This window comes from Microtus pennsylvanicus, chromosome 16 (genome assembly GCF_037038515.1).
Source record: "Microtus pennsylvanicus isolate mMicPen1 chromosome 16, mMicPen1.hap1, whole genome shotgun sequence".
NCBI classification, from domain to species: domain Eukaryota; kingdom Metazoa; phylum Chordata; class Mammalia; order Rodentia; family Cricetidae; genus Microtus; species Microtus pennsylvanicus.
The window spans coordinates 23,932,287-23,952,977 of NC_134594.1; the positions used below are offsets into that span (position 1 = coordinate 23,932,287).

At 46.6% G+C, this 20,691-nt stretch overlaps 1 protein-coding gene across 1 annotated transcript; it reads left to right on the forward strand.

Annotated features, from left to right (window-relative positions):
- The first annotated feature begins 418 nt into the window (after positions 1–418).
- On the forward strand, positions 419–19,827 carry Noct (nocturnin). The gene is made up of 3 exons (XM_075950714.1): positions 419–913; positions 16,224–16,493; positions 17,723–19,827. The coding sequence occupies exons 1-3, from the start codon at positions 733–735 to the stop codon at positions 18,556–18,558; spliced, it is 1,287 nt and encodes a 428-aa protein (XP_075806829.1). The 5' UTR covers positions 419–732; the 3' UTR covers positions 18,559–19,827.
- Positions 19,828–20,691: the final 864 nt, after the last annotated feature.

Genomic DNA, 20,691 nt, shown 5'->3' on the forward strand with positions numbered 1-20,691 from the left:
TTCTGATTCCCGTAACTGAAGAGCCGTTTCCCTCGGGTGTGTGAATTCCAGACCCCCAAGCACGGCTCGTCTCTAGCGGCCATTCTCACAGACCTTCTGGCAGTGTCGCGGATCGACGCTCCTTAACGCCCGCCGCGTGCTTCCGCCCCTCTCGCCGCCGCCACCGAAGCAGGCTGCGCTCTGCGGTGACACATTTGCATCCCTGCTTCGGAGTCGACCGCCTCGGCCAGACGTCCTCACAGACCACGCGCTCGCACACACCCAGGAGCCAACCCGGGATTCCCTGCCTGTGGATCCTCCCATCGCAGCCGGCAGGAGGAGGCGCCGGCTCCCGGAACGCCTCTCTAATAAATTCCCGCGACCTCCGCCGTTCCGCATTCTCCACTCAGTAGCCGAGCCGGTGTCTCCCTCTCCGTGGCTCTCTCTGGTCCTGGGTCCATCCCCGGCAGGAGCCGACTGCGCCCGGGCTGTGCGTGCGGATCCCCCCCCGGCCACCGCGTGGTAGCGCCCGCCCCGCCGCCTCTCGCCGGCTGCTCCTCGGCTCTCCGCCCGCGCGCCCCAGTGATCTGCCGCCGTCACCGTCGCCGCGTCTGCCTCCCGGATCTCCGCTCGCCGGGTCCGCGCCGAGGCACGAGGAGGAAGGAGCCCCGCAGCGACCCCGCTCCCGCCCGCGCCCTCCGCACCCGCTCGGCCCGGCTCGTCAGCGCGGCGGAGGAGGCGGCGGCGCCCGGCATGTATCAGAGCCCGCGGCGGCTCTGCTCGGCCCTGCTGCTCAGGGACGCCCCCGGCCTGCGCCGCTCGCTCGCGCCCGGCCCGCGTCGCACGCTCGCCCCGCCGGTGCTCGGACCCCGGCCCGCGTCCCCGCGACTGCAGGCGGCGGCCTCGGGCGCCGCTCGGTCGCGTCCCGGGACAGGTGAGTGAGAGCGCCGAATGAATGGGCGGCTGCGGGTGCCGGTCCCCCGCGTCTGGTCGCGGCGGGGAGGAATCGGGGCGCCGCTCAGGGTACCGGCTTCGGCATTTGTATCTCATCTACCTGAAGCCCCGGAGGCCACAGTCACCGCCAGATGCTCGCATCTTTTGCTTTATTTTACCCCCGGATGCAGGGTAGTTAGGCTTCGCTTGCCCAGATGCTTATGAGCATCTTTGGGGGGGGGGGGGGCTGAAAATGATGCTTGATCGTGGGTTTGAGGGCCTACGGGCTCCGAATCTTCTTTAATCCGCGTTAGTACCAGCACGTGTTGACTTTTTACGGTTTTCTTTTTTTGGAGGGGGTGGGTTGGGGGCTTCCACTCTTAAATCCCTGGGTGAAGAAATTGTAAATCAGCCTTTCACCAAACGCCAGTCCTATATATCACCCTTGTGTTCTGAGAGTCCTCTTTCTGCCTAAGGGCAGGTTGCTGCGGCTATAAACTACACACAAATTAAGTATGGCTTTTAAATTAATAGTTTCTCCCTCAAATAAAAGCAATTATTTCATGTTGTCTCTCCTTCAAAACTAGCAGTTGCTCCATAATATTTTTCTAGAAAGTGTAATTTGCTTCTTACCCCAAATTAGGTTATTGCCGTCTAACACATCTGTATGGCCATCCTTATTTTACTAGGGTACATTTTGGTGGAGTTTTGGATTGGTTAAAGGACAGAGTGCACACTAGGAAGTATAGGTTCATTGAAGCTTTCTTGTTTTTACAAGACAGGTTCTCGACATGCGCCTCTGACTCTCCTTCCTTGAACTGAATTATGTACACCACAGGCTGGGCTCGAACCTCTACCTCCCAAGCAATGGGATCAGAAGAGGGCCGCCACCACCACCCAGCTAGTTGAAGCCAAAACCTTAAACCATAATCACATTTTTGGCAGACATTTTGAGTGCCTTTTTTTTTTTAAATTTTAAGGTGTTAAATGGGTGTGGTGGCGCACACCTGTAATCCCAGCACTCAGGAGGCAAAAACAGGAGGATCAAGATTTGGAGTGCTCTCCCACCCCGATACCAAAGTAAAAATTAGGATGTTGAACTGCTTTAGAGGTGGTGAACTTCTGAGAATCCAGATCCATGCCCCCACCTCCTGGTCTGTAGAAATTTGGCATATTATGAACTAACTGTTGGGATGTGTATCACCAATAACTGGATTTGGTTGTTTTCAAGAGGAACATTGTTAGGTTTGAGGGTGGGAAAGTTGTCTGGTACCAGCTCAAATTTTAAATTCCGCCCCTCCCTTCAGAAACGTCATTAAACACGTATGTGAATACAGGTAGCTTGTGATACAGATGCAGAAGAACTGGATAATGGGGGCAGAGTATTTGCAGAGTCAGGCTTCGTAGGATGGCTTATGCATGTCCAGAGGCAGAGGCAAGTGGCTGGCTCTCTTGAATTGAAGACAGCCTGGTCAACAGAGTTTCAGGACAGCCAGGGCCACACTGAGAAACCCTGGGGCTGGCACAGTTGGGGAAGGGGAGGAGAAACCCCTTGGTTTTGTGAATTTTTATCCATAGGGTGGGGAAGTGGTAGGCTTTAGCACGCACCAAGCCCTAAATTCAGTCTCTGGCAACAAAGAAGGAACTTGTGGGATTGCCCTGTACTTACACTATTTTAGACAGTACAGGAGGTGGGCAGCTTTCCTGTTTCTTGTAGTTCTCCCTTCAGCTGTTAGGGTTATTGCTCCTTCAGGCAAGATCTTTGCACACTATCCCCGCCACGGGTGCTTTAATAGAGATTCTGTAATATATAATATTGAAGATTCTAGGCTTTAGGCTATTCAGAAGAGCTTTATATCCATTAAGAGGTAAGATTTGGGGCCAAAGAGATGGTTCGGATGGTAAAGATGCTTGCTACCAAGTCTGAAGACCTAAGTTGAATTCCAGGGACCCCCGTGGTGGAAGGACTAACTCCTCCTCCAAGGTGTCCCTTGGCATCTACATGTGCTTGCACACATATACAACAAAGAATAATTTTCAGACTGGTGAGATTTAAGCAGATTTGGTGAGGGTTTTTTGGGTTTTGTTTTTTTGGGTTTTTTTTCTTCTTTGACACAAGGAATTAATGTATATAGCCTTTACTGTCCTGGATCTCTGCATTCAAGTCTTGTGCTGCTTGGCTAGTAGTTTTTTAATTCAAGGCTAGCCTGGGCTGTCAGTAATGAGTTCCAGAACTGTGTGTACTTCTCACTTCTCCTTAAAGGAGGGGGTTTTCAATAAGGTTTTGTTTTGTTTTTTTGAGACAGGGTTTCTCTGTGACTTTGAAGCCTCTCCTGGAACTAGCTCTTGTAAACCAAGTGCTGGGAGGCAGAGGCAGGCGGATCTGAGATTGAGGCCAGCCTGGTTTGCGGAGCTAGTTTCAGAACAACCAGAGAAACCCTGTCTCAAAAAACAAGCAAACAAAAAAATTGAATGGTTGTACCCAGGTTCCATGTTATTAAAGAGAAATAGCAGAACCCCAAATTCCTTTATTTCTTCTTGCTCACTTTTTAAATCATTTTTAAATCTTCATGTGTTTTGTATGCCACACGTGTGGGAGTACTTGAGGAGACCAGAAGAGGGCATCGTATCCAGGGGCTGGAGCTAGGGATGGTTCTGCGACCACCTGATCTCAGAGAATCCTGGAAGAGCTGCAGGACTCTGACTGCTGAGCTGTCTCCAGCCCCTCCACCTTCGCTTTTCTCTCTTAGGGTTAGATCTAGACCCTTGCTCGTGCTAAGTAGATTTTTTTTTTCTTTTTGAGAAAGGGTCTTGTGTTGTCCAGGCTGACCTTAAACTTTCTTTGTGGCTACAGATAACCTTAATCTTCTGATTATTCCTTTACCTACAAAATTACAGACATGGGCCACTAGGCCAAGCAAGCAAGTTGTCCCAGACTTGTTCAGAAGGCCTTGACGGAGCTCTTTGAGGAACAGCAGCAAGTCCCCCAACACATTCATGTCTCACTTGCATTCAGCCATTGGATGTACTTAGGGAATGAGCACAGCCCCTTTGAGTTCCCACATAGTATATTGCATGGGCTTAAAAGGGAACCTTGGGGGGTGATCTTAGCAGCCTTGTTACTTTCCTCTAAAGCAAAGACAGCATCCCTCAATGAGGCAGCAGTTGCCGGCTGTGCCGTAGAGTCACCTGTGGGCTTGGAAATGCTGTTCTCCTGTCTCTCCCTCCTTGTTGGTTCATGAAGAGTTGGCTAGATCGGTGTTCACCGCTGGAACACTGCTTTTTTTTTAGTTCAGTTCAGTTTGAGAAGTAAATACCAGCTCAGTTGAGAAGCAGCTTTATTTAGTAGGCCCCTAAGCTATGTGAGGAAGCTGTTTATGAGAAAGAAGGAACGGGAAAGCTTGTAATTTATCAGACATCTACAGAGTAAATGCTTTTCTTGTGGAGAACTGAGGTAGCGTTTCCCTGTAGTGTTCAATGGTAAGTTTAAATATAGGCCAGGGCTGGGGGGCGGGGTCTGTTAATAACCATGGCTCTAGAATCAAAATCCATGCATGGACCTTTGCAAATCCTTTGACCTTGCTGGCTGTGTCTTCTAGAAGAGATTAGCACATCAGCTGATAGCACTGTATCTACAAACTGTGGAACTGAATACCTACTGGTCCACATGCTGTTCCAGCAGGACTTGAACAGTCATTGCTGACGGATTTATTGGGGGAGAACTTTGAAGCCGTGGAAGAAGAGAGTGCCCACTGGAGATGGGGTAGTGGTAGGACAGGGAGAACACTTTCGGAAATGCAAAAAGACACCTGATGAATTCTGTTCAGCAAGTGTCTCCCGTGCTTCCGCAGGGTTGGGGCCACTTTCTGAGCTTTACCATGCTTTTCCAAGGGACTCCTTTTTTTCTCTCTAATCTTATTTTGTTTATGGCTATTTTGCTTGCATTTATGTACACGGGCGTCTGAGGAGGTCAGAAGATCCTGAATTCCCTGGAATTGGAGTTACTGGGTGGTTGTAAGCCACTATATAGGCCCTGGGGAAGAGCAGCAAGAACCTTACCTTCAACCCCAGCTGCTACTTAGAAGTGTAAGGCACATGGAGAAGATTCTTGAAAGAACGGGCTTTGCCTGAAAGAGAACTGTCCTAGTGTCTTAGAAAGAGGAGGAAGAAGGGAGATTGACAGCCGCATGTTAAAGGTTACCTCTGACTCTCAGAACTTACAGGGCTTCCGTAGCCTCTTAAATCGTGGTCATTGTACTTCAGGAAATACTTGAAACTTGAGGAATGATCCACCTGGGTGTTTAGCCCAGGTAAAACCATTTGGTAAGCTAAGGTGTTTTATCCCTGTTGTCTTTGTTGGGTTTTGCTGTGCTAAGGGTTGACTTGGGAGCCTCCCTTACACATGGCAGACAATTCTGAGGCCTTTAGATTTGTTAGGTTCTATACTAGGGTCTTCCTGTAGAAGGAGTAACACTTGAAACACTCTCGAGGTGAACTCAGCACATCAGAGATTAGACCAGAGTGTTCGGAGAAAGATGAAGAGTACAAAGTTCAATGAACATTTTCTTTTTCCCCCGTGTCCGAAAATGTCAGGGGCCCACTCAGGTTTTCTGAACTTTGATAGCTGTAAGTTGAGCCTGGACATTTGGTGATGTTCTGGCATGACTATGTTTAGGTTTAAGGTTTAAGGAGTTTAAGGAGACTCACTTCACAAAGGACTTTAGAAAGCCTGCCTACATTTTTTTATTGATGCAGGTTTTTTTTTTTCCAGAGAAGGTTGTATTTGGACCTTAAGCTTTTGAAAATAAAGTTTAGAGACATAGCATATGAATACCACTGTAATTGAATACCACATGAATATTCTATCAGACCCTAATGAATACCACTGTAATTGAATACCACATGAATATTCTATCAGACCCTAAAAAATTAACATATTGATGCATTTCTGACACCTTTATTAGAGATTGGTATGAGATGGTAGGGTGTATGGAAAACGGGAAAAAGTCTCTCTCCCCAACCCTTTTTTTGAGACAGGGTTTCTCTGTAGCTCTGGAGCCTGTCCTGGAACTAGCTCTTGTAGACCAGGCTGGCCTCGAACTCACAGAGATCCGCCTGCCTCTGCCTCCCGAGTGCTGGGATTAAAGGCGTGCGCCACCACCGTCTGGCTTCAAGTCACTTTTACTGCCTCTTGAGAATTTGAGTAGTATGAGCCATCCGTGGAAGAAGGATCAGTGTTCTCACTATATAGCCAGTCTAAGGCCAGCCTGGGAAGTGTAAGATCCTGTCTCTAAAGCCAGAGCCTGTTACTCATTGGTACCGCTCTTCCTTCAGTCCTTAGGACAGGAGAAGGGTTAGGATGACGATTCTGGAAAGTCCCTTAGTCCTAGAGCGTTGTTTCTCAGCCTTCCTGCGTCTCCCTTTTTATCTGCCCTTCCTACAACTCTTTTTAATCCGGTGCTGGACATGGAATCCTGTGCCTCTTGCACGCGAGGTGAACACGGCCACTGAACTACCTTCCCAGTTTGCCCGGCTCTAAGTGGGAAGGGGATCTGGAAAGTGGCAGTTAGTAGGCCTCTCTGTAGAATGAGAAAGCCAGTGGAGACCACTCTGTATGCCAAAGGTAAGGGAAGCTGCCTTCCTTCCTTCTGTGTTCTCCGTCATAACGCTTCATTTTCCTGCTCAGAAATACCCTTGAAAAGTGAGCTTGTGGACCAGACCTCAAGAGGCTGAGGCCAGATGTCCTGTTTGAGGCCTGCCTAAGTCTGCATAATAAGGTCCTGTCTCCAAACAGCAGCAACACAAATCAGGGGGAAATCTAAACAAATTATGCCCTGGATGTTGTTCCTGGATTGCTTCTGATCAAGTCTGCTTCACTTTGAGGACAGGACAGGCGCTTGCAAGACCTAAGATAATAGCACCCGCTTTTCTTTAGAGCTTAAGCTGATTCTGTCTTATAAGCAAAAACCTTGTATCTATGAGAAAGAAGGGCAGGCTGAGACTAGTGCAGCTGTTTAAAATTTCTCTCTTAGATATAGGGTTTGTTTGCTTGTGTGTATGTGTCTGTACACGCGTGTAGATTCCTGAGGCAGTCATAAGGAGGATATTGGGTCCCATTGAGCTGGAGTTACAGGAGGCTGTGAGCAGCACTATATGGGTCCCAAGAATTTGGCTTCTGATATTGATTGATCCTTTTAATTTTCTTAGATCTATTTATGTGTATGAATGGTTTGCCTGAATGTATGTATGTGTGACATATGTGTGCCTGGTACCTTAGGAAGTCAGAAGATGGTCTCATCTGCAGGAGCTACAGTTACAGATGCTTGTGAGTCCCTGTGTGCTAGGATCCAGACCCAGCTCATCTGTGAGAGCAGTTAGCACTCTTCATCACAGAGGCATCTCTCCAGCCCTAAAGTTTTTGGAATGTACTTTATTTGGTTTTTTTGAGACAGGGTTTCTCAGTAGCTATGGAACCAGTCCTGGAACTCACCCTGTAGACCAGGTTGGCCTCGAACTCACAGAGATCCACCTGCCTCTGCCTCCCGAGTGCTGGGATTAAAGGCATGCACCACCACCACCCAGTAGGTGCTTTATTCTTAAAAAGATTTTAGGAAGGGTAGATAGATAGTGGGGGTGGGGGGAGCTGGAGAGATGGCTCAGTATTTAAGTGCACTAACTGCTCTTCCAGAGGTACTGAGTTCAACTCCCAGCAACCACATGCTGGTTCACAACCATCTATAATGAGATCTGGTGCCCTCTTCTGTCCTGCAAGCATACATGTAGAAAGAACACAGTATACATAATAAATTTTGTTTACAAAAGGATTTTTTTGTACATGTGTGTGTGTTTATATTGCTACCTTGATCTAGAACCAACAGGCCTAGTGAGTTATTTGTGGTGTGCCAGATAACGAATTTCCATTTTAAAAAATAATTTACAGTTTTGCTTTAGTTGTGTCTTACTGTTTGTGACATGTCTCATTGAATAGCCTAGTGAAATTCACTTGTGTGGCTTAGACTGCCTTCCCACTTGATATGTACTAAAGATTGGGTTCAAACCTCTTGTCATCTAGCTTAACGTCCCAAATGCTTCCAGCCACGTGCTGCCACCCCCAGAAGGCCCTGGGCATTCCTGTAGTGAAAATGTTTCTTAAGTGACAGAAAACTTGGCTGATTTTATTGTATAGATGTGAACTCTGGGGCTGGGGGAGTGAAGCAGGAGACGAATAAAACAGACAAGTAAGACAAACAAAGTCTTACTATGTAGGACTGTCGGGCCTGAGGCTTACTCAGTAGACCAGCCCAACCTTGAACTCCCAGAGCTTCACCTGCATCTGCTTCCCTAGTGCTAAGGTTAAATATGAGCAGCCATTCCCAGCTACAGTTTCATCTTAAAAGTTAAGACATGAGTTGGCAAACTTCCTGTGAAGACCCCCCAAACCTAGTAACTCTCTAAACCTCATCCGTGTCTAAACCTTGAGTTGCAGTGTGTGCGATTCCACAGATAGTACATAATATGTAACGTTTATGGACATTGAAATTTGAATTTATGTCATTTTCCATGTCGTGGTATATCACTGCCAGCTTTTTTTTCTCAACTGCTTATCGCTGTAGAAGGGATTTCATAGATTATTAGCAGCAGCACAGCGCCAGGGCAGCCACAAATCTGGACCGCAGTTGTGGACCCTGTTGTAGAGAACTCAGCTGTCCGCTTTCCCAGCCGTGAAGGCAGGGCATTTCTTTGGAGCAGCTCCCCTATTAATGTTAGGGATGGGATGTCACCAGAGAGCATGCCCCAGTGTTAAAGGATTTCTTATGACTGAAGAGACGGCTCAGCCCTTTTCTGGAACATGCTTTGGCTTCCTCATCTGCTCTGCCTTTCTGCCTGCTGTTCCTCGGATTGTGACACTGTGTCTAGGTGCGTGTATTTTTAGACACGTTAGATTGAGAGTTATGACCTTCACTGGATATCTCTGGAAATGCCACTCAGGTCACGACACGGCTTTGTACACTGTGTGCTGTACCAGCGTGTGTGCAGTGACGTCGACCGAGAGAGGAGGCGAAACTTGACCTCTGGTGACTCCTGGCACCAAACACGGGCTGCTTTGTGTGCCTGTCCCTCCCTGCAGGAGCCAGTATGGTTGGAAATGCTGACACTCACAGTCCAAGGTGCAGCAGGTAACTTGCTCCAGGGCCCAGACTGCACTGACATCAGTAGGCACTTCTGGAATGGTGAGCGGTGAGCGACCAGATTGCTGGGAAGCGTGGTGGGAACACAGAAGCAATCTGCACTTCTAACAGCCTGCTCTTTAAGCCCCAAGAGTGTATTTCATTAAACTTGAGAATTGCTAACGTTAAAGAAATCACTCAGATGTGCAAGATACATCTATTCAGTCTTACAGAGCCAGAGCTGATTTATTTAAGTATAGTGCTAGAGACTGAACTCTGGGTCTTGCTCATCCTGTGTAAGCAATTTATCACTTCCCAACATCATTCTTTTTTAATTAACTTAATTTTTTATTTTGCCATACTGTATGCATGCTCTACCACTATCTCCAGCGCTATTAACATTCCCTAAAGCACTGTGCTGTGTTCTGCCCCTGCCCTGTGCTAGCTGTTCCACAGTGGTACACTTTAACACTTGGGTTGTCAAAGGAAAAACGGTTCAAATGTCCAAGGACAACTAAAGTTTAAAAAATCTGGTAGGATCCAGTCATTGGTGGTACATGCCTTTAATCCCAGCATTTGGGAGACAGTCAGATCTCAGTTCAAGGCCAGCCTGGTCTCCTGAGTTCCAGGACAGCCAGGGTTACACAGAGAAACCCTGTCTTAAATATAACAAACAGCAAAGCCAGTAATGTCTGGGCATAGACCTAGAAATGGGTGCTTGATTATTGGATTTCTTAAAAACATGCAGTATAGTCAGCACCACAGGAGGATATTTTTCGTGAGCTTTCACCTACTTCCCTGAAGTCTTCCACATCTATTTTGGAACCTACTCTAATACGCCTAATGAGAAAATTAGCTGCCAATTTAGCCTTTTCAACTTTTTGAAGTAGTTCAGTACATGGCCAGCAGATGGCAGCATTGGGCCGCTGGTACTTGTCCTTTATCGTGTTGTCTATTTCATTGTTCCAGGTTTTCTTGGGCCCAAGGTTGATCAGCTTCCAAATCCCCCTAGGTGTGTGCCTGAGACAATCCTGGATTTTGCTCACTCTTTACCTTTTAGTCTTTTTAGTTGGGTCGTGCTGGAGATACTAACCTCAAACTGAGGACAGTATCTGCTGACTGGACAGCTGGGCACAAACAGTAGTTGCTGGATAACTAGAGCCTGGCTAGGTGTCTTCTGGTGATTTGCTCTTAGGACTTGGGTAGGACCAGTCGTCAGTTTAGGTCTCGACTAATGAGGCTGCCCCCGGACACCTAGTTAGAAAGGAAAAGCTGTCTGTTTAAATCGCCGTCCTGTCCCGCACAGCTGGGAGCTGTTAAGCTCAGTCACACACTTGCCTAACAGACACAAAGTCCGGGGTACAATCTCTGTCTCTGAAGAGGAAGCTCCAGATAAAGACAGATATTTAGTCCTCTCTCCCGGCAGTGGTGGCACACGCCTTTAACCCATCACTTGGGAGGCAGAGGCAGGCGGATCTCTGAGTTCAAGGCTGGTGTGGTCTACAGAGTTCCACCAAACTCACCAAAGCTCTGTCTTGAAAACCAAAATATATATGTCTTGTTTAATGCGGTGGTGGTGTGTTTGACTGGCTCTAGGTCTGTAACCCTGGCTGCCTTGGGACAACAAACCAGGTTGGCTTTGGACTCAAGCAATCTTAACCTCTGCCTCAAGTGCTAGGACCAAAGTCTGTACTTATTTACTTATTTATTGGTTTTTCGAGACGGTTTTTCTGTAGCTTTGGAGCCTGTCCTGGAACTAGCTCTATAGACCAGGCTGGCTTTGAACACAGAGATCCACCTACCTCTGCCTGGGATTAAAGGCGTGTGCCACCAACGCCTGCCTCCAAAGTCTGCCCAGTGACAAACTTAATTACATCCCCTTAGCAGGATAGTCCCAGCCCTTGGAGGTGGAGGCAGGAGTATTAGGAATTCAGGCCAAATTCTCTTCAAAAACCAGTTTGAAACCAACCTGGGCTACTAGAGACCCCAAGACTCTATTTCAAACAACAAAATTCCCTTTATTCTCTGTATCTTTGATTGTTTTGAGACAGCCGAAGTTGTCTTTGAACTCATATCCAGGAATACAAAATGAGGTTCGCTGCTAGGAGTACCACATCGTCTGAGGAATAACTAGATGGTGCAAAAAGACAGTCTTGAATTCCATCCGCCCTGCACTGCCACCCCAATAAAATGTAAAGAAAAGTTTAGGCAAAAATGGTTTAGATCTGTGTCATATTTTATCTTCATAATCATCCTGAACTTAGAAGGATGAAGCATGGAAAATAACTAGATGGCGGTGTAAACTGAATTGCCTGTTGACAGACAGCAGTTAGGAAAACAGCTGTGTAAAATTGGTTGCCGCCAGCTAGTTGAGAAATCCAGCCTTCAGTAGGAGAAAGGGCAGGATTTCTTCAAGTTCTTGTGTGCTGGTAGATCTCAGCCTTGCTTGTAGTACTGTGAAGAGCTTTAGACTAGTCCACACTCTCAGGTTGTATCAGAAGTGCAAGGGCTAACAGCAGGGTGTATTTCTGAAGCTCCCAGCGATGGTGAGCCAGGCTGGGGGTCATCAGTCTGATTCTAGGTGATTTGTTGTGTTAATGTGTAGGGCTGGAGACATGCTGCGTGAGGTGTGATGTGGTCAGATGCTTATTTGTCGCAAGGAATGGTGCTGTTGGGTTACCCATGGCAACAGGCTTAAAGTTAGGCTGGATCTAGTTTATGGCATTTTCCATTCACGGTAAGCCAACGTAGGATCTGAGGTGAACTGTCAGACTTGCCTGGCCTGTTCACTTTTTTTGGTTTTTCGAGACAGGGTTTCCCTGTGTAGCAGTCCTAGCTGTCCAGAAACTAGCTCTTGTAGACCACGCTGGCCTCAAACTCACAGGGATTTGCCTGCCTCTGCCTCCCGAGTGCTGGGATTAAAGGTGTGCACCACCACCACCACCCAGCCCTTCTTTTTTTTTTTTTTTGACAGGGTTTCTCCGTAGCTTTTTGGTCCTGTTGTTCATTTTTGACCACCATAATTTTACCGAGAGATGGCCCAAGGAGAAATTGACAGAGTACTTTTCAATAAAAATAAAAGCCATACCATCAACCTCCGTGCTGGCTCTTTGCATTCTGTGGGGGTGTAGCTCAGTAGTAGAGCACTGGCCTAGCAGTTTCTGTCCCAAGCAATAACCGTAACGGCCTGTGACAACTCACCCTGTGTTCAGACGGTGGATCTGAATACCGCTTTAATCTTGGAATGTACTTGAGTTTTCTCTTGAATACATGCTTGAAAGTAAAACTATTGTGCCAACCCGCTTTCCACTTATTTAAAATAATAACCAACTATTTTCAGAACAGCTATACCATTTTAAATTTGCACCAAATAATAAACTGTCCATAGGTGCCTGGCCCCAATTAGCCTTTTATGGTTCGTGCTTTTGAGTGCTGTGTGGTGTAAGAACTCTGTCTAACTTACAGGATTTTTCTCCTGCACTTTTCTTAGAAGTACAATACTTAGCAGAACAGGTGGCTTATACTGTACAGCAGCACTGGGAGACCAGTTCTAGACAGGTGTGGGCTCCAGTGTGATACTTCTATTATACCGGGGGATAGATAGAAAGAACCCAGGGCTTTGCACATGCATGCTAGATCGATACTCTACCACTGAGCTATATACCAAACTTCGATTGATTTTATTGAAATAGGATCTCACTAAATTGCCTAGGCTGGCCTTGAACTTACTTTATAAGCCATGCAGATGCAGAGCTCACTGTCCCCCTGCCTCAGCCTCCAGAGTCACTGGGGTTACAGTTCTGTGCCAGCAGGCCTGACGCAGGCCTTTGTTGGCTTTAGTTTAATTTTTTATTTGTGTGTATGTCTGTATGAGTGTATGCCACCTGGATGCCACGCCCACGAGGCCAGAAGTCAGTGTCAGGTCACTTCAGAAGTTACAGTTAGAAGCAGTAGAGAGCAGCCTGGCGGGGCGACCAGTACCGAACCTTCTTTCCAGCCTCGGTTACTTGACTGCTTTTATGTTATTTTAAGATTGATTTATTTTGCCGGCCTGTAATGGCATGCGCCTTTAATCTCAGCACTTAGGCGGCAGAGGCAGGAAGATCTCTGTGAATTCGAGGCCAGCCTGGTCTACAGAGCGAGTTTTAGGACACTCTCCAAAGCTACAGAGAAACCCTGTTGCAAAAAAAAATGTAGATGGTTTTTTGCCTGTATGTGGGATGTGTACCACATGCATACCTGGTGCCCATGGAGGTGAGCAGAGGGTGTCAGTCAGATCCCCTGCATATGGGTGCTGGGAACTGAACTCGGGTCCTTTCCAAGAGCAACCGGAGAGCCATGTCTCCAACACCACACACCACCCACTCAGGTTGGTTGGATTTGAGAATGACATTAGACACCAAGATGGGGGTGCCATTGTGTCGAGCACTCAGGAGTGCGTGTTTGTACACACACACACACACATCCACGTCTGGACATGTGCATCATAAGATGGGAAGCCTGGCTGCCCGCTGCTGTCGCTGTCTCGACATTACAGCATCCCTTCGTCTCTCTGGAGTGTCCTCTCCCAGGGACACACACACACACACACACACACACACACACCCGCTTCCACCCACCTACCCGTGTGCTTATTCATAAGCCCGTGGTTTCTGTATTGTTAGGCCCTGCCCTTTGAGAACGGACTTTACCAAGTAGAGCGTAGTGTGGTTAGTTTAATCCCTGTACTTTGCTGTTGAATCATTGCTTTCCAAAGATGTGTAGATCACAACATCCACAGTCAGATTCCTCTGTTGAGACACTCCTGGCATCTCCAACCTCCAGTTAATATTTAGGTTTACAGGTATCAGATTCGTTCTTTATGGCTGCTCCTGTATATGTTTAACTTTCTTGGGTTCCTTTTTTTTTTCTTTTCCAGACAGTGTTTCTCTCTGTAGTCTTTCTTGGTTCCTTTTTTTATGACCATGATAGAACACCATGACCTAAGCAACTTATGAAAAACAAAGTGTTTAACTGGGTTTACAGTTTCAAAGGGCTAGAATTCATGGTCATGGAGTGAAGACATGGTGGCAGAACAGCTGAGAATTCAAAACCTCAAGCAAAGGCAGACAGGGCACACTGGGATTTTTTTTTCCCCCAAACATCAAAGCCCCGCCCCCAATGGCACCTCTTCCACACAAGGCTATACTTCATTTCTACCAACTGGGAAGCCAGTATTCAAACAGCTTTGTTCCGTTCTCATCCAGAGCACAAACCATGTGCACACACCATTCTCCAGAGTTCCCCGTGCTGCCCCCAGCAGCCCCCACTCCTGCAGACTTCCTTTCCTGTGCTCCCCAGGGGAAATGCACCGTCTAGCGGGTAGAGCCTGGCCTCTTCCACTGAGAGATGCCTGTGAGAGTCCTTCCTCCTAGGGTCAGCTCATGTTCTTTCTACCCAATGCCCAATGTTATGCATTCTACCCTTGTTTAACTGTTCACATACTGAAGGGCATCATGGTTGCTAACAGTAAGTATTTTCAAATGGATGTTAGTTTTAATTAAGTAAACACCTAGAGGTGTGAACTCCTGGCTGAATAGTAAGCCTATATTTAATTTACATATATGTAAGCCCCATCAAGGTGCTTTTCAGAATAGTTAGCCACACATAGAAATAATATAATTCATAATGAACATCAGAATAACTGGTTTTCTTTTCTGGGGTGTGGGGGATTTCAAGACAGGGTTTCGCTATTGCTCTGGAGCCTGTCCTGGAACTAGCTCTTGTAGACCAGGCTGGCCTTGAGCTCACAGAGATCCACCTGCCTTTGCCTCCCGAGTGCTAGAATTAAAGGCATGTGCCATCATTGCCCGGCTAGGTAACTGGTTTTCATACTTTGTCAGAGTCTTCAGTGTCCTGGAAAAGAGTGGGGTTTTATAAGCTGCCTCAGCTGTGGTCCAGAAGCCAGCAATAATACACTTCTTTAGTATTTATTCTCTCACACCACTCAAACATTCGATCTCACAAACAAAATGCTACTTGGATATTTCTCTCCTTTTTAGGAAAAAATTTTCAAAATAACTTCTCTTGTCTTATGCTCTCCCTCCTCCCCTCACACTGCCACCAAAAGGAGTGTTGTCACCACCACACACCCCCCATTTGTGTGATAGAATCCCCAGGTGGAAGCAACTGAAGAAGAGGTTTATCTTCTTCCAGTTCCAGAAGGACAGAGCCCAACATGACAGGGAGAGCAAGGAAAGAGCTGGAAGCTGGCTGATCATTTCATCCACACACAGGAAACAGAATGGCTATAAAACCACCTTCCCAAACAGCACCAGCAGCCTGGAACCAAGTGTTCAAATACACGTGCCTCTGAGGGACAAATCTGCATTCGGATCAGCAGATAACACGCACGCACGCACACCCCAAACATACCACACCCTACCCCAAATTGAAAACCTAAGCATTGGTGAGCACTCATGTCTTTCCAGACACTGCTGCTCCCTGGGCCTGTGTTCTGTCTCTAGGGGCTAGGAAACGCAGGCAGTCAGGAAAAGAAAGCTTACATGGAAACCAGCTGAGCAGAACTCGGGCGTCTCCTCCTTCGTTTCTCAGACTGCACCCTGGATATTTTGAAGAGTACATGTTCAGTGCTAACCACAGGAGTCTCCAAGAGACTGGCCCTGGTGGACACGTAACATGAAACCAGGGCGATCTCTACAGACACTGCACCAGGGCTACAGCTTTCTACATTGCAGCCTTCAAAAACCAAACTTGGGTCCAGGTGTAGTGGTTACACTTTTAATCCTAGCACTTGAGAGGCAGAAGCAGATGGATCCCTGAGTTCGAGGCCAGCCTGGTCTACAAAGCAAGTTCCAGGACAGCTGGGGCTACACAAAGAAACACAGGTTTAAAAAAAAAAAAAAGAATGAATGAATGAAAGAAAAAGAAAAAAGCAAATAAAAAACTTTGTTAGGAATGGGTGGGTCTAAAGACAACTAGAAGAGGTCACTGAGGTTAGGTAAACAGGTTTATTAGTTTTATTAAGAGATTGGTTAATGCAGTGCTTGAATTACCTGTCCTGATGGGAAGCTGGAGCCTAGGAACCCCAGTATCCACAGTGCATGCTGACAGCTTTTCTGTACGTCTGCTTCCTTCCCGCAGCGAGTTCCATGGGAAACGGCACGAGTAGACTCTATAGTGCTCTCTCCAAGACACTCAACAGCAGTGCAGCCGCCCAGCACCCCGAGTATTTGGTGTCGGCTGACCCAGAACATCTGGAACCCATCGATCCTAAGGAACTTCTTGAGGAATGCAGGGCTGTTTTGCACACTCGGCCACCCCGGTACCAGAGGTGTTTTGTGGGCATAAGGACAGATGGCCTGAGTAGCTACCCTCCCATTAGAGTCATGCAGTGGAACATCCTTGCGCAAGGTACGCCTGGGGCTGCTGTGCCTGACTGCTGAGGCCTCCTTTCTGCTCCTGTGTGCATTCCCAGTGCGCTATATGAAGGGACAAAATGGGGGGGGGTATATTTTCAACACCTCAGACCTTCTGTTGCTGAAACTTGGGTCCATAGCACCATGACAGCATTTACAGGGGACAAACTGAATGGGTAGTATAGGCTGTGTAAAGCAGGAGGGAGACCAGCCTTGGCAGTCCACGAGGGTTTGTGATCCCAGCAGTCCAAGGCTGAGCCATGATGACTGCCACCTAGGCTGTGGAGTGACGCCTTGTCTCAAAACAGTAAAACCAGCGATACCATTTTAGCACTAACTAAAAGACAGTTTCATGTGTTTATGTATCTGACTTACCAATCTTTTAAAAGTATTTTTATTTATTCTTGACAGTTTCATACACATACCATATACTTGTTCATATCTGCCCACTTCCACCCCACCAACCCGGGCGCCTGTACAGTCATGTGCCCATCATTCATAAGGAGAAAAAGCTATTCATTTGTCCCATTCATTCTGAATAGTATCTATTTATATCAGTTACCTTGACTTTCTTTTTTTTTTTTAAATATTTATTTATTTATTATGTATACAATGTTCTGTCTGTGTGTATGCCGGCAGGCCAGAAGAGGGCACCAGACCTCATTACAGATGGTTGTGAGCCACCATGTGGTTGCTGGGAATTGAACTCAGGACTTTTGGAAGAGCAGGCAATGCTCTTAACCTCTGAGCCATCTCTCCAGCCCCCACCCTGACTTTCTTATAGGCAGTGTTAAAACTAGTGTTTATTTAAATTGACACACTTTTATATTCCCAGGACAACAAAGTTTCTCTAAACCCCAAGGCAAAGGTCTTAATCCTAGAATACAGGTATATGAAATAGTTTTAGTGTATATATATATATAAACCCTGCTGCCTATTTCAGCAGATGGTATGAGGTTATTTTGTCTAGGTGGGTTGACACAGCTTAGAACTGCCCAGCCCCGCAGGCCTCTGCTCCTGAGCTTTATTGCGTTCGTAGGTTTGTTCCTTTGCGAGACTATCTCAGAATGTAGCCTTAGCTGGGCTGGCGCTCATTAACATAGCCCCCAGTGGCCTCGAACTCAGGGAAATCTGCCTTCCCAGTACTCTTACTATACTAGGCTGCCATTTTCTTTGAGGGTGTGGTTCTGTGGTAGCTGACAAATGCTTGGCTTTTCTTTTCAGCTCTTGGAGAAGGCAAAGACAACTTTGTACAGTGCCCCGTTGAAGCACTCAAGTGGGAAGAAAGGAAATGCCTTATTCTGGAGGAATTCTTGGCTTACCAACCAGATATATTGTGCCTCCAAGAAGTGGACCACTATTTTGACACCTTCCAACCACTCCTCAGTAGACTGGGCTACCAAGGCACATTTTTCCCCAAGCCCTGGTCACCATGTCTTGACGTTGAACACAACAATGGACCAGATGGCTGTGCTTTATTTTTCCTCCAAAACCGTTTCAAGCTCATCAACAGCACCAATATTAGGCTGACAGCCATGACCCTAAAAACCAATCAGGTTGCCATTGCACAGACCCTCGAGTGCAAGGAGTCTGGCAGACAGTTCTGTGTTGCTGTCACCCACTTAAAAGCACGCACTGGCTGGGAGCGGTTCCGGTCAGCTCAGGGCTGTGACCTTCTCCAGAACCTGCAGGGCATCACACAGGGAGCCAAGATTCCCCTGATTGTCTGTGGGGACTTCAATGCAGAGCCCACTGAGGAGGTCTACAAACACTTCACTTCCTCCAGCCTCAATCTCAGCAGCGCCTACAAGCTGCTGAGTCCTGACGGACAGTCGGAGCCTCCCTACACAACCTGGAAGATCCGGACCTCAGGGGAGTGTCGCCACACCCTGGACTACATCTGGTACTCCAGACACGCTCTGAGCGTCACCTCTGCTCTGGAACTACTCACGGAAGAACAGATTGGGCCCAGCCGGCTCCCGTCCTTTCACTACCCCTCAGACCACCTGTCACTGGTGTGTGACTTCAGCTTTAATGAGGAGCCTGAGGAACTCTTATAAACACTGTATCACTCTAATCATGAGAGTCTTAACCAGGGATGTGTTGGGAAACTGAAATATGATAAGTTGCCTGAAAAAGGACACCCAGTCTCAGCCACTTCATTTTCCGTCGTTTCCAGCATGCCCTTGGAAAAGAATTTGTTCACAAACCTTTCCGATTAAAACCTGCAGTGAAAAGGTGTTTGCACTCCAGTTTGGGCTTGTGTATTAATTTTCTATAACATTCTCTACTACTTAAGGGCATTAAAATTAGACTTCTTGTAAGTTTTTTGGTTTTTGTCTTTTTAACTTGAGGGTGCTATAAGAACCTCAATTTGTAAGCCCCTCAGTAAGTACGATGTAAAATGTAGGAAGTTTTCTAGAGAGTATTTCATTATTTATTTGTGGGAATTTAAAATGTCAGCAAGAAATGCATGGCAATATTTATTTTTTATATCTTCGTGTAAAATTAAGTGGATTATATAGCATTGTAGATGCAGGAATAGACATAATTTCCTTAAAACTTCCAATTGTTTTTATTTGGTGATCTAACACTAAGGAACTATATTTAGCCCTGAAGGATTTGTGACAATCTTCAGATAATCCTTGCTGTTTGCTATGCCTCCAATTTACCATTGTGTTTCTTGAAGAAATGCCAGTTCATTTTCAATTAGTTCTTACCATCTAGTCATAGTTAAATAAAGTATTTGTACTTTCTGTTGTATGGCATTGGCACACACGCGAAGACTATTCCGTGACTTCTTTTGACAAGTAGCTTTAGGAGCAGTCCTGGAACGGTGGCTAAGAATAACAGTGAGAATTCCTTCTGAGACGGGAACTCCAGAAAGCCCATTGGTGTGATCAAAATCTCTGTATTAGAGACCAGCCTGGGCTCCAATTTCAAGACCCTTTTTCTTTTCTTTTCTTTTTTTTTATTTTTTTTATTTTTTCTCTTTGGTTTTTCAAGACAGGGTTTCCTCTGTAGCTTTGGAGCCTGTCCTAGAACTAGCTCTTGGAGACCAGGCTGGCCTCGAACTCACAAAGATCCACCTGCCTCTGCCTCCCAAGTGCTGGGAGTAAAGACCCTTTTTCAAAAAATCCCAAGACAGCCAAAATGATGGGGCTCGAAATTTCTCTAAGAATTTAAGAGCAGAAACGTTAACCTGTAGTTCTCTTCCGATTGTTGAAGCCTCTTCTAAAAGTAACTGGTGATAAAATGTTAAATGTTTTAATGTATGAGTTCTAAATATTATTTAAGATTAATAAATGAATTTATAACAGTGCTTTTAATCTGGGTTTTGTGTGTGTGTTTTGGTTTGGTTTTTGTCCAAACGGAATCTGGGAGTCTGTATCATAATAGTATGTGGTTCAAACATTATCCACTTCCACACTAAATTTTCATTTTGACACTTAACAGAAGTAGCTACACATTCAAGCTTTTGTAATCTTAGTGCAAGGATAGAGTCCTCCAAAATGGCTTACCGCTGCCTTCAACCTCCAGGTTCACAAATAGTGATACAGCAGTCGGGTTAGTCTCCCCAGTGTGCTAGAGTGCTTCAGATATTTGGGGACACACTGATACTCACCAAGGCCTGACTCTGCTGTCTCTGAAGTTCCTATGGAATGTAATGTTGGTTATTGGGAACACAGTCAAAGTCACAACCACAGAAGACTTGGAGTAGTAACTGAATAATAAATAGTTCAAGGCAGTTTAGAAGCTGGGAGTAGCTCTGGAGCACATTCTAGGCTCCAGCCTGATCCCCAGCACCAGGAAAGAACCAACCAGGACAAGGTAGCGCCCTGGGAAAGTAGGGGTAGGATCAGGAGCTCCTGATTCTTCTAAACTACAAAGCAAGTTCAAGGCCAGCCTAGGATATCTGAAACCCTGTTTTCAAAGCCAAACTAAGTAGTTGTGTGGCGAGCTGCGTGGAGCCACATCTGATGATCAGCTCCTAATTATGGCTAAGACCTGACTTACGCTATTATCACGCAATGATCATCAGCTGCTTGCATATGCATGGGCCTATGGCCAGTGCCCACCTGGCAATCCGGGGTTGGTAGCCCATGCCTTTTTAAGGGCTGGGAGGGCTTTGCCCCGGGGAGAGAGAGAAAGTGAATAAAGTCCTGGAATAAACTGCAGTGAGAAGAGCTCCG

Excerpts from the sequence above, each read along its gene's own strand:
- Noct (XM_075950714.1), top strand. The coding sequence starts at position 733 with ATGTATCAGAGCCCGCGGCGGCTCTGCTCGGCCCTGCTGCTCAGGGAC. Across the intron at positions 914-16,223 it reads TCGGTCGCGTCCCGGGACAG|CGAGTTCCATGGGAAACGGC; the intron begins GTGAGTGAGAGC and ends TCCTTCCCGCAG. Across the intron at positions 16,494-17,722 it reads GTGGAACATCCTTGCGCAAG|CTCTTGGAGAAGGCAAAGAC; the intron begins GTACGCCTGGGG and ends TTTTCTTTTCAG.